This window comes from Ranitomeya imitator, chromosome 5, assembly GCF_032444005.1.
Source record: "Ranitomeya imitator isolate aRanImi1 chromosome 5, aRanImi1.pri, whole genome shotgun sequence".
Taxonomy (NCBI): Eukaryota; Metazoa; Chordata; class Amphibia; order Anura; family Dendrobatidae; genus Ranitomeya; species Ranitomeya imitator.
This window is the reverse complement of record NC_091286.1, coordinates 478,230,827-478,245,265: the sequence shown is the minus strand read 5'-3', so window position 1 is coordinate 478,245,265 and position 14,439 is coordinate 478,230,827. Positions and strand designations below refer to the sequence as shown.

The 14,439-nt window shown below is 40.2% G+C and overlaps 1 protein-coding gene across 6 annotated transcripts in view; it reads right to left on the bottom strand.

The window, feature by feature from the left end:
• The window catches only part of MECOM (MDS1 and EVI1 complex locus), an 872,193-nt gene that overhangs the window by 44,502 nt on the left and 813,252 nt on the right, over positions 1-14,439 (bottom strand). For 3 of the 6 annotated variants that reach the window (XM_069727368.1, XM_069727366.1, XM_069727367.1), the window contains one exon: positions 8,569-8,703. In XM_069727368.1, coding sequence (XP_069583469.1) covers positions 8,569-8,703 — 135 coding nt within the window. The other 3 variants (XM_069727371.1, XM_069727369.1, XM_069727370.1) reach the window with 3 other exon arrangements.

Here is a 14,439-nt window from a genome sequence, read left to right as displayed (position 1 = left end):
GGCAAGAGCAGCCTGAGCTACATATGGGATACTTATATTAGCTAAATCTTATACGTTATAGATTGAAAATTATCTGGTTCTCCGCTCTTTTCTTTAATCCAGCAGTATTTGACAAACCAAGTAAAACGCATCATTTTCAGCTTTCGGTTACAAATTGATTGCCCTTTTTATTGCAACATGTAGCGAGTAAGGTGTAGTTAGCACGCAGTTCCAGTAGATGGCTCTAAAGGCTAGCTGTGCATCGCAGTCCATACGTAAACCATGACAAAGCTATCCTGGAATCACAAAGATGGGCAGATTCTAAGACTAACAAAATGGAATCAAACGAAAAATTAGGTCTCTCCTTCATTTTTAAAGTTTTGATATCAAACATTTTAGTCATAATAAATATGACATTATGCATAAGCACATTGCGTCCTCATAACATTGTGTAAAAAGTCATAACATGGGAAGAAGATCGCTTTTGTCATCACCATTTTCCACCTACCAACTTTTCCAATAACAAGTTTTTCATGTATTTATAAAATGACTTTCATTTCCTTTTGGGTGGCAGAATTAATTCCCAAAAGAGAAGTTAGAAAACAATTTATGAAACTAGTAACCAAAATTAATTCTGAGCCCTTACTGGGGACAGAAACAAATGAGTGATCATGGTTTTTGCATCAGAAAAAAAAAAAAAAAAAAAAAAAAAATGTTGGGGGTGTTAAAAGTAGCAAGAAAATAATATTGAGTATTGATGTACTAGTAATAAATTTTATATTTGATACAGAATACTTGGGAGGAAATGTTTCTGCCTAACAACTTTTTGGAAAATCATTCTCATTACTGTAATGAAGTTAATAGAATTACATTTAGGATTTACATTCTTTGCATTCTACCCTGCAGTTGGGATTCCTTGACACGGATATTCTTTGATCGCATGTACATTTCATTTTAATAAATGGGTGGGTGCTTTTAGTTTATAAATAAAAGAAAAAAATTCTAATGGATGTCACTGAAAAGAAGGTTCACACTGGAAGTGTACTTCCCTTTAGGAACAATGAACGTCTCTCAGCACTTCGCATCACCTCTTTTGGCAGCTCTCGCAGGTTCGGCTTATTGGCTTCCTTTCCAGCAGCATGTTGACATTTGAATTGTGACATATTAGAACTTTGCATTGGCTTCTCGGAAACCGGCAGGTTCAGAGGACAATACTCCCCAAGTCAGTTAAGTTTTGCAATACTCCTTCCCTGTGATTGGGAACATGGTCTCGAGTACTTCTAAACTATTATTGGAGAAAAGCTTTGACTCCTGGTCAGATTTGCAGGGTGGCTAATGCAAAAGTAATGGACATATAGACATGTAGCAAGGTTGAGTTGGGAGTTTGACACTACTCACCCCATTATATGGAATCTATTCCATCACGCTAACTTCAGGGTTTATTACTAGAGATAAGAGAATGGTTTTTTGTTTAAATAATAATTCTTCACCATTGATTCTCCCAAATGTGAATGAATCTTATTAGCTATAAATCAATTCCACTAAAGTAATTATGTTTCAGTTCCAAAAGGATCTAATGCTAGATTCCCATCTAGAAAATCTAGACGCAATTACTTTCTAAACCAAATGTTCAATCTGCAGAGGTTTTTCGTTCAATGTACAACTTGAAGATGTAGAAAGCGATACATAGTTTTCATGAAATTTCTCACCCTAAATGTGACTCAATTAATTCTAAACACTACAACTGTTTATCAATTCAACTATCATGTTGACTGACCCCCCAAAAAAACCAAATCCTGGCAGCACAGAGCTCAGGATTTTATTCCATAATTTCCTAGTATATAACGGACAACATAGCTACATACAGAGATCAGATAATATAGAAAAGACAAAAAAGGTAGTCTATGAGAAGATGTGGAATATTGCATTTTCTCAAAAATATAAAAACATGCCCCCAAATGAGGAGAACCTGGATTTCTAGGCTTAAATGTTCCCTTCTTCAGACATCATACGCACAATGCCGGAGCAGAGCTGGTTGCAGCCAACAGGTTCACTTTAAAGAATAAACTTTCTTCTCTGACCACCCCACCACTATCAGGAGGACAGATTTCCCATTGCTTCCCATTAATTTACAATTAGCACATCCATTAAAATAATCAGGATCTTGAGAAACACATAAGCGGAGCGCTGTGCCAATTAATTTTAGAAGCCTTGATCTTGTAAGTTGATAGCGCACACAGACCTCAGAGATACTCAGTTCTCTGGCTCCTTATGAAGTTGGCCTTAGAATTAATGTACATGCGAATAATTGACATAGGGCAATCAGATTGTCCCAAATATAAGGGTACAGTTACTGGCCAGTTAAGGGTAGAGTTATACTCTTGAAGACTATATTTGGTGTATATATTTAAAAAAAAAAAAAAATTATAAATGTTGATCAAAATTAACGAAAAAAAAAAATTCCATTCCAGTAACAAGAATGTTGAGTTCTCAAAAACAAATAATTTGGAAAATTAAACAATTTTTTTGGAAGAAGATCCGTTATCCTCACCATGACGACACAGTGACCTCTCTCAATCATAATTTGCAATTAAATCTAAAAGTCATCCGGCGGCGGTAGCCGGCACCCAGTGATGTCATAGCCGTTCCTCTGCAGTGGGAGGGACTAGTAAACTTTTACTTCTACACGCTGCTGTAGTGTTTGTGGGGTGTCATATTCGCCTGGCTGTTTGGGAAAGGAAGAAATGCTCTCTTCGAAGACATAAATTAGGTGCTGTTGTACAGAAGGCCAGCGACATAAGAGCAAAAGTGTTTAAAAAGCAGCAGTACACGAGTGGTGAACTTCATGCTTCATAAATTACATGCACATAAATACGTTTTATGCAGCCAGTTGCTGCCCTATTACACGAGATATTATTTATTATTCAGCGCTGGTAAAAATAACCTTTGCTATGCCAAAAGGAACCTCTCCAGCCATTTCTGTCACCGACTTGTTTTAGGAAGCGACAAATTCACATCTTTTTTTTTTTTTTATTCCCTCCCCCCCTAAATAAATATTCGGATTGCGTTCCAAAACATACAACCTAAAAATTTACCGCCGTAGAAATGTGAACTCTCAACTTTCAGATTAAATCCCACATTTGTACAGCACCAGACTGAAAGAAAAATCATTACTTAGAAAGGACACTGGAAAAGGCCAAAATGATTCCCCCTTTGAAATAGGTGACGCGGGGTCTGATGTTCGGTGTTAAATCTTCACTGTCGGCCATGTACAGGTCATTTCATTTAGGATTAATAGACTCCATTTGCCATCTCTGAAAATGACTGAAGTGTGAATTATGAACGACCTTTGGCCTATTCAGGAAGTTGTAATAATTGAACTAATAAAGGAAAATTTTCCTCTCTGTGTTGCAGCGGGCGGCTGCTGGAAGTCGTCTTTGAAGGAAAATGTTGATTTTTTCCATGCTTCAGTGAAAAGCATTGCATGCTCCTTGTCCGATACACGATTATTTATGGACCATAAAATAAGCCCAAGTATACGGGCATTGTAAAGCAGACTAAAAAGGACGAACTGCAATGATCATGTCAAACTACAAGACACCACAAACCCTGGAACAAACCCTGCATCCTAGGGCATCACAGCAGGATTTTATCTGTCCCACGATACACAGAAATATGCGCCAGTGTTTGCCTTTTTTACCCTGCAACGACATCCAAGATTCCTGTTGTGAAACAGATGACCATTAAGCTACAGCAACCCTATGCTATATAAAAATAGCTGCATCCTCCAGCAGAGGACTGGCCGCTGTGAAACAGCCAGCATCCACCGGTGAAAGGGTCATGCACTTATGCAAGATGGTGACTAGCAATATATTTTACTATAGGGAAGGTAAATGGACTGTCATACCATATATCAGCACACTCAGACACGCCAGTACTTCAGTGCGCAAATAACACAATTAAAGGTTATTCATTAATATATTGTTGTAGGTATTAAGAAAAGGGTAATATATAATTAATGGACACCATGAGGGGAGGCAAACGGAGGACACCATGAGGGGAGGCAAACTCAGGACACCATGAGGGGAGGCAAACGGAGGACACCATGAGGGGAGGCAAAACGGAGGACACCATGAGGGGAGGCAAAACGGAGGACACCATGAGAGGAGGCAAACGGAGGACACCATGAGAGGAGGCAAACGGAGGACACCATGAGAGGAGGCAAACGGAGGACACCATGAGAGGAGGCAAACGGAGGACACCATGAGAGGAGGCAAACGGAGGACACCATGAGAGGAGGCAAACGGAGGACACCATGAGAGGAGGCAAACGGAGGACACCATGACAGGAGGCAAACGGTGGACACCATGACAGGAGGCAAACGGTGGACACCATGACAGGAGGCAAACGGTGGACACCATGACGGGAGGCAAACGGTGGACACCATGACGGGAGGCAAACGGTGGACACCATGACGGGAGGCAAACGGTGGACACCATGAGGGGAGGCAAACGGTGGACACCATGAGGGGAGGCAAACGGTGGACACCATGAGGGGAGGCAAACGGTGGACACCATGAGGGGAGGCAAACAGAAGACACCATGAGGGGAGGCAAACAGAGGACACTATGAGGGGAGGCAAACAGAGGACACTATGAGGGGAGGCAAACAGAGGACACTATGAGGGGAGGCAAAACGGAGGACACCATGAGGGGAGGCAAACAGAGGACACCATGAGGGGAGGCAAAACGGAGGACACCATGAAGGGAGGCAAAACGGAGGACACCATGAAGGGAGGCAAAACGGAGGACACCATGAGGGGAGGCAAACAGAGGACACCATGACGGGAGGCAAAACGGAGGACACCATGAAGGGAGGCAAAACGGAGGACACTATGAGGGGAGGCAAAACGGAGTACACCATGAGGGGAGGCAAACGGAGGACACCATGACATGAGGCAAATGGTGGACGCCATGAGAGGAAGCAAACAGTGGACACCATCAGAGTACTACAATTTTGATCAAAGCCAACAAATAAATCAACACTATAAAACATGACTTGGAATAATTTTAAAAAGCATTTAGTATTTTTTGTACCCCCATTTAAAATTAATAATTGTGGTTTACAATGTTAGTGTCTTATTAAAAAGTAGCAACAGCTTTATAGTACTACAATCAAAGCAATGTCGTGTTAGACAACCTTTGCTGAAACTAGTACTTCTACAAACACACACTAGAAAGAAAAGATTCATCAGAACAGAAGAATATTCTTACATTTTTGCAGGGTAAACTCCGTAAAGACAAAAGAGGTGACATTAGAAAAAAAATACCGTACATCGTTTTATAAAAGGGGCAGCTGTAGACAGAAACACATTCCGTAAAGTCAGGTAAAGGTGGGAGAATGATCTATCAAATGTTCCGGCAAGCAAACTTATGCTCAACAACACATACCAGAGACCAAATAATAGACAAGCAAATTAACTTTTTTCATACACAACTCTAAGGGTAAAACATTTGGGAAATGTACGTGATATTTATCCATCATAACAATACTCGTTCTATGCATTATGGAATCCGCTATTAAAATCCCACACAAGTAAAAGTGATTGTAGATGATATAACAAAATCTGAGGGGCTTTGCAGCACAAGGACCCTGATTTATTATATAGGTATTGCTCTCCAGGTAATTGTAAGGGTTTTAGAGAGTGTTCATTGATATAAAAGTGAAACAACAGAACCCGGGTCACAGCAGTGTTAACAACACAGAAACAGAACTGTTAAAAGTGGGAAACAGAAAGGTTAGAGAACCCCGGATTTAATGCAGGGCCCATGTGAAAACCTGCACTGTGCGACCTGCAATAAATGCAGAGCGGCTCTGCGCTGTGGATGGAGTGGGAGAACCCTGCACATGGTGCTACTACATGGAAGGCAATTTGCGGCACGTCGAGTTTACAAATAAAGATGTCAGGAACATTACGCAGGGGGTGTTTTTTCCACGGCCACAATCTTAACATGAAACATACGAGGAGTGGTTTGCGAGAGACTCAAATATTTTCCCAGAGCAATAATTAAAATGGAAATTAGCAGGGAGACCCATTTCCAGCCAGAAAGGCTTACAATTTGCATAGCGTTGCTGGCATGCGCTCTTGTATATAAACTTTTATTGTACGAGACCAAAAGCCTGCGATTCTTCAGAAGGGGGCAAGCTGATAGTTACGGACTTGTTTCTGAAACGCAACGGCGCTCAAAATAAGTGCACACGATGCGTTTTACGACACTGCAGAATTTACAGGCACAAATATAACAGTAGCAAAATGGCCTTTATGTGAAGTGCTCCGGCGCAGTCGGGCAGCTGACTGGTGGCATGCAAGGGGTTAAGGTGAAATATCTCGCAGGCAGATGAATTAGGAATCTCTGCATTGTAATCTTTATAGTAAACCGGTCAATTACAAGTTACTCTGGTGATAAGTGATGGCATGCTCCTCTGGACAGGGTGATCTCACGGTTTTAAACATAAGCTACATTGTATCACTTTGATAATTGCAAAGTACACGTTCCAACATATCGGCACTGTATAATAACACAATAAAAATAATAATCTCTCTTTTCTACAGTAAAAAGGTAAATTATTTCAGTGCTTGGCCATTGTTAAATTATAATGTACAGTATAGGATATCCTCACCGTTTCTTTTTTCATAGAAAAATACTGAACAATGTCAAATATCAATATTATTCTATCACAACATTAAAGTCTTCTGTATTATTATCATAACTAAATATTGAGCTTCACGGAGTTCAAGGCATTTTAATAAAAACTCTGCTATATATCATTGCAAATAATTTGTGCAATAAGCAGAAACAAACACTGACTAATTTGTCGACAGGTTATAAATATTTCATGTATAGAAAGCATATTTTAAATATAACGTATGATTTTATTATAATTTGGATGCAGTGTAATAAAAACATAAATGCAAAAAAAATAAAGCATAATATAAACAAACAAAAAAATAAAATAAATAAAAGTAATCATCCTGACGATACAGCGCGGAGTTTTACACGCCGGTGCTATAACAACCTGTGGCCACAATTTTACAAGCACGTTTGGCATGAAATCCTGTTAGGAGACAAATTACTGCAGTTAATGCTAAAGCTTTCAGACGCTATGCAATTAGGAGGGCCGAAATATTAAAGTCGTGTACGTGCCAGGACGGAACCTTCCAACAACATTTAAGAATCTGTGTCAGGAAAACGATCCTAATTATTTGTTTATTTTGAAAAAACGTCAAACAATTTTCCTATACATATATTTGTCATTTATATATTTTATCCACGCCAAACTTGTTATTTGGCTTAAGAAGAACAAATACATTTTAAAAAAAGATTAATGTGATACATTTATCAAAGCTAATTAATTTGCAAAAGAGAGAGAGAGAAAAAAAAAAAAAAAGGCTTATATTTCCATTTTGAACCATGCCTTCCGCTGAGTATCATTAGAAATGGACATGTAAAGGGTTAAAGCAATAATAATTGGAGTTGTGGATGATTGTGGGTGGAAGGGGAACTTTTTTTATTTTATTTTTTTTTTATTTTGTTTTGTTTCTGCAGAATCCTTAGCTGGAAGAAATACTTTGGGGTGTGTATGTTAATCTCCTACCTCCAGCTGTCTCAGACTTCAAACCTGTCCTTCAGCCAACCCTGTATTTATTAGTGGAGGTCCGGCCTGAGAATCTGGGTATTTGTAATATGCCTATTGGGTTTCAGGTGGAGTGTAATGTTTGCTTGGGAGTTTCACAGGTGAGTTCAAGTAATTAGCGGTTAACAATTACTGCTGATCGAGTGTCTCCGACTATACAGTGATATTGAATAATCTCTTACACAATGAGGGTGTTCATTATGTGATGAGTACCGCTTATTCACCAGTTGGCAGATCTTAGTCTTCATGCAAAAGAATAAAAAGGTCCTGGAGAACCTCTTAAGAAATCCCTTTCATCCTTCCCCTAAGAGCAGCTTTCTCAGAGTTGAACAGGACCAGGCCAAGACGGCCTTAACCTCTCAAGTCCTGGAGAGAACACCAGCAGGTCACCTCGACAATAAATAAGTCGCACTGTCTGCAAATCATATCTAGCACACAGCAAGCAAACAAAGTCCTGCTATATACACTTCCTAGCTCAACATTTTACAAATCATTTATGGTTATTTGCCCAAAATTAAAAAAATATTAAATACAATTAATAATTTAAATTATATGTACTAATACTGGGCATATTAATATTATTCATAATCACTTTACATTTACTCGAATTCTTCAATAATTTCACTTAGTCACCAATATATTTCAGATTTTCATAAAATACCACATGAATTTTGTCGTTTTAAATGTTGTATTAATTAAATTAAAAAAAAAAACAATTAAGTTAAAATATGAACTGAAAAATTGCAAAATATATTTTTACCTTGTTGGTATTAAAGATATAATTCATTGAACAATCTGCCTTTTATCTAGACTACTTTGGAGCAACAGTTTTTCATAAATGGCCAGTGTATAACTAATAATTAATTAGTTAAAATAAATAAATAACGGGACGTACCTGGTCATTTAGCTGATATGGTACCAAATTGTGCTGATAGTAATGTCCAGCAAATCTGATAAATTTCAGCCAGTTTCCTACATCTGGTTGGCTGGCATCGATGCAGAATTTTATATCACAATGTTCATCCAAGATCTAAAAAGAAAAAAAAAAAAAAAAAAAAACAGACATCGGTATTCAGGTTACTTGGCGTCCTTAATTGAATTCGCAATTGTTTCACTTGGACATTTATTGTGAACTGCATAGAAAATACTGGGATTAGAGATTTGCTTGGTGGAATTGAAATCTTTAAAAAAAATAAATAAATTGTATCCTATTATCATTGCATTTAGCTGGCTGGCATACACATCTCCAGTCTGCAGGAAGTTTTACTGTGTGCAGGAATTCGAAAAACAAGGCGAAACATTTGCTGTGAATAGAAGCACGGATTGCAGCTGGCCAGAAATGTCTCCATTTCTCCGGCATGGATCACCTACCTACACTCTACAAACTCCTCCTGACAACAACAAAAAAAAAAGAAAATAAAACTACTTTTCAGCACTGAAGGGGTTAAACGTGATAATTATCCCAGCCCTCATTTGTAAGAATTCTCATCAGATCTCCAGATTTCCTCCCAAGTCGTGGTTTTTTTTTTTTTTTCCCTTCTTTTATTGCAGTTTAACAATAAGCCAAATGTCTCCTAGAGGTTTAGAAAGTCTCCTGGATCTCCACATTGGGAATGGCAGCGTTATTATCCCCCATCACCAGAGTTTATTGCCCAACTTGAGGTGGACATCTTTAATGTGTAGTAGCAAAATTAACAATAATGGGAGGCGATCAGCCAAAGAAATAAACTGCTTCTCTGGGTGTAGAGGACATTGCAGGAGAGGACTGGAGCATGCTAGGGTCACATCTACTGGAATCAACAACAAACAAACACTATAGAATTTACAGAAACTTTTACTTTTCACTAAAGTCTGCTCTCCCTGCTGAGGAGAGTGATCAGGTTTCCTACCATTGTTGCACCTACCATTGTTGCACCCTCTCCCTGGGCACACAGTGCAGGCTGGGGATGGCCCAACACAGGCAGAGATGCAGCTCATTAACTATATAACGAGCTGGTATGGGGGGCACTGGGAGAAAGAACCTGAGGATACCATAGCCCCCCATATACAGGCTGCTGGTCAGTTACTATAGGGTTAAAGGGGGTACAAAGAAGTCTCAGCCCTGGACACAAGTCCATGCAGAAAAGTGACATTGTAGCCCCCCAGGTCCTGTGTGCTCGGTGGGTGCCCCCATGTTATTCCCCCCCTCTGTAGGCCACAGCAATTATTCCTTTTATTCATTTCACTTTGGATCCATTTAATAAAAATAGAACTTTATACCAGTACACACAGGTCATATATCATATACGCTCGCACACACAAGTAGCAGATGGCTGGTCTAATATTTCGTGGATGACACAAGCTGGAATTTATTTTCTGGAGTTATTTTTTTATATATATATTCGACTTCTTACACGTGCGATGAAATTGCAGAAACCAAATCGCGCGATTTAATCTGCACGTGTGAAGTTGGGAAAAGAAAACGATGTTTTGCTGGAAATAAAAGAGGGATCATGATCGCGATATGTCGCCGAGTTACCTGGCTGGAGGGAGCGGCCGGGCAGCGTCCTGTCTGTCTGGTGACTAGCAGGCTGCCGGGGTGTGATCGGCTGCAGCTGATCCTCCTCCTGTCTCCCAGGGACTATCGCATCACCTGGAGGATTTACTGCTAAGACCTGGATAATGGCCTCCTGCTGAGAGAGCGGCCTGCCCGGTGGAAGGAGAGTGTCCGGGCCGGTTATCTGATGACACCGGATCACACAGGATGAGTGTAAGAAGAGGCGCAGCGGTCACTGACAGAGGCAGCTTCACAGCGGAACTCCAAGTGCAACCACAAGTGCAGAGCCTTACCTGGGCAGAGGCAGCAGCTCCCAGCCTACAGCTCCATCACATGGATCCCTGCTCCGGACACCTCCCTCTTGTCTCACTTTATCAGCCAGACCCCAGCAATCAGCACTGTCCCTGCTGGAGAGTCCGAACCCCCCAGTGTATGGCTGCTGGTCCCAGGTCCAGCCCTGGTGCTGCTGGAAGTCTTGGAGATCCCTCAGAGCTCCTGTCCTGGAAGTTCGGATGATGCCTCCTCTCCTGGGATCCCCCCTTTATAATGCCATGTGCAGGCTCCAGGTGACAGCAGCTCTCTCCTAGAAGCTTGTGGTGGACCAGGAGACCCTGTGACCGTCCTGGAATGAGGAGACTCCTTGGAGAGGTGTCCCAGGATGGAGCTCCAAGGCTTCAGAGCGAGGTCCTCCCGGGAGCCATCCCTTCCCCAGGACCTCAGTGCACAATGTGAAGTTCTCGATGAGAGAGCAGGAGAGGGGTCCTCAGCTATCTCCCACCACAGACACTGGCTCCTCTCTCAGGACATTTTTAAAGTGACAGCAGCAGCCTCCTGTAGAAGAAGAGGTCACTAAAAGGTCGCTAAAGACTCCCATAGGACACGGTGATTACAGATGCACCATCCCCTTCAGCATGTCCATTCCATCCAGGCAATCAGCGACCAATGGGGAGATCTGGGGTGGGTGGATTTCATTCTTACAGGGAAATCTCGTCTCTTTAGCCTTTGAAGAAGTCAGAAAGCCTTGTCCCATTATTCCTAATAGACCATACACTGGTCAGGGCAACCAGAGCAGGCTGCACATCTCCTCAACCCAAATAATACTGTTGTGACTGCATGAGATGCATCTAATATCTAAACCTTTACAAAATATTAGCTGGGGGCAAATGAGCTCTTCCTATTACTTTAGATCCAGTGGATTTTGCTCATTTAAACCAGGTAATTAATAGGTTAACTGCCCAAACCAACCTCTCTACATCACCTTTGTTGTTTATTTTAAATTCAAACTTGTTACATTCTTGTAAATATTTACACGTAAATCTCTTGAGTTTGTACAGGAAATATATTTGCATAAAGGTAGCCATTAAAAGGTATCAATCACTGAGGACTCTCAAATTGTAATATTTTTCCAGAATTTGTAATATTTTTCCAGAATTTGTAATATTTTTCCAGAATTTTGTAATATTTTTCCAAGCTTCTTTTTTTTATATCACGACCTCTAAAGCTGATTTGATTTCAGAATGATAAATTAGGGAGAAAGCCTCTTGTCAGAGGTCATCGTTATATTTTTGCAGGGTCATAGAGGGGGGGGGGGGAAAATGTGATTTTCCTGTTTGATTAACAAGATGAGATAAAAACTATGTACTGTATATGTTTGATGTTGATTCTGTTTCTTTTGGCTTCCACTTTCTAAGTAAGACGGATTTTGTATAAATGTGCCCTGCTAGAAAATGCTATTTATCTAAGAGGAGGGGGCAGCCTTCTTGACAAGAGATGATGATTAATTTGCCTCAGCAGACTGTTATCTGTGACATTGAACTGCTGCTTTAGATAATGGCCATTGTTTCTGTAAAATCACACAGTAATGCTAGGTATGACAGGAAAAATCCTTTGTAAATAACCTTATAACTGACCAGAGATTCCCATAGACTTGGGTGCTTGAGAACCTTAAAGAGGTCCCGGTTTGCTGGTCATTGGTTTCCTGCCCTCCCTCATCTCGCCCATTGTTGGAGAGTTTCTTTCTTATTTTTTTATTTTTTTATTTAGGCATAAATTGGAGCAGCTCTAGCTATGAGCTATTTTCTTCCTGTCAGGATGAGGGATTTGTTTTATGATGCATTGTGTATTAAATACAAGTAATCTGGGAAACTGATTGCTTGAGTCCATAGGTCTGATCCTAGATTATGATAGGGTATCCCTCTCCCCTTCTTTTGTTAAGGCTTTTTCTGAAAAGAAGGAAATGTTACTATTAGTTTAATACCCTCAAAATACTGGGATCTAATGAAAGGGGCAAAAAGATTCCTTCTCTCTCACTTTATTTAGGGGGGGTGGAATTCTCACTACAGCATAATGAACTTTTCCTTGAATTCCACATACTTCCAGCAGATGGCGCTGCTTCCTGGAGTAAATAAAAATACAACTGGTACCACTAAGCATAAATATTCGTAAACTCTCACACAACACCCAATAACACATGCAGTAAAATGACTTGCACTAACTCTTTCCATGCTGGAATCACACTTCCCTGCTCCCCCCCTGCTGTGGTTATGTAATAGTTTACACGTTTCGTACTGCTACATGAGGTGAAGGCTGTCTGAGACTGTAGATGGCAGTGAAAGAGTTAATATAGTTAGACATTTCTCTTTTTTCCCTAATGGAACTACAACTTCCAGTATTTTTTTTTCTTATAATGGGTGCACAGGTGTCTCACACCGAAGTGCAGACATAGACAGCAGAGGGTCCAAGGTCAAAAAAAGTAGATGATCCCCTTGCTTTTCAGTAGACTGTTCCCTTATGTCTTCCTAAGGATCGGTTCACATGAGCGTATAAAATATTGTTCAGAGTTTTATCCAGAAAACTCGTACGATTTTCTTCTCACTTGACATCCATATACAGTTTTTTTTTTTACAGCAGCAGATATTACTCATTACAGGACCATTTACATTTTCCCATGTTACAGAATTGCAATGTAAGGATAAATATTGGATGCTATAATATGGCATCTGATTTTTTTTTGTCTCTCTCACCCATAGACTTCAATGGGAAAGTCTCATTTGATGCATGGAAGAAATTAGTGCATGGTACGACTTGCTTTACATGTAGTTTTGGTCACTGAAAATAATCGTTTCTCTGGACTGCCCCATTGAATAAAGTTGGTCTGAGTGTGGTCCATTTTTTCACGTGTGTGTATGTGTGTGTGTGAATAGTTTGGGAAAATGAGCCGAAATTGTGAGCTATTAAAATTCATTTTAGGACAAAGGAGATCCAAGTGCCAAGATCTTGAGTTAAAATCACACATTTGATAGGTAAGTATTAAAAAAGTCACAACACCTATACCAAAGATTTCTAGCCAATGCATTTCAGATTGCCGTCTTTAGTCATTACTAGGGTTGAGCGACTTTTAGCTTTTTAGAGTCGAGTCGGGTTTCGCGAAACCCAACTATCTCAAAAGTCGAGTGAAATCGGCCGATTATGGCGAAAAGTCGGGGATCGACCGAAACACGAAACCCAATGCAAAGCCAATGGAAATTTTTTTTCTTTTTTTTTTTTTTCTTCTTCTCTCTCTCTCTCTCTCTCATCACTCTGCCCACGCACCTTCATTGGCTGAAAAAATGGCGCCAAACGCGTCATACGAAACGCGACTTTGGCACGAAGATCGCCGACCGCATGGCCGATCCCACACCAGGATCGGGTCGGGTTTTATGAAACCCAACTTTGCCAAAAGTCAGCGACTTTTGAATTTGTACGATCCGTTTCGCTCAAGCCTAGTCATTACATTAAAATTCAATAGCTCAGCCCCTCACATGCAATCTAATACAGTAGGAAGCTGTTTTAGGCTGGGTCTCCATACAGAGGTCATAACATCGCTCTATGCCACTGCTGCATCTACAATTACTTATGATCAATTTAAGAGATAATAAATTGATTTTCTACACGTTAAGTATACAGGAACATTATAGGCTTCTTGCTCCTCCATGACAGCCTTATTATGGCTCTGGGCATAATGGAGCTGCAATATAAATGTGGACCAGTGTGTACTTGGTGGTGAATGGTGATCTGTTAGTAAGTAGGAATTTCCATAAGATATATTCACACATTATAGTTGTTAGCTGTACGTGTACAGCAATGTTAGAGTATGCTATGAGTGTTTTTTGTATCACTGAGTACTTTAGATCAGTGATTTTCAACCTTTTTTGAGCCGCGGCACACTTTTTATACTTAAAAAATACCGGG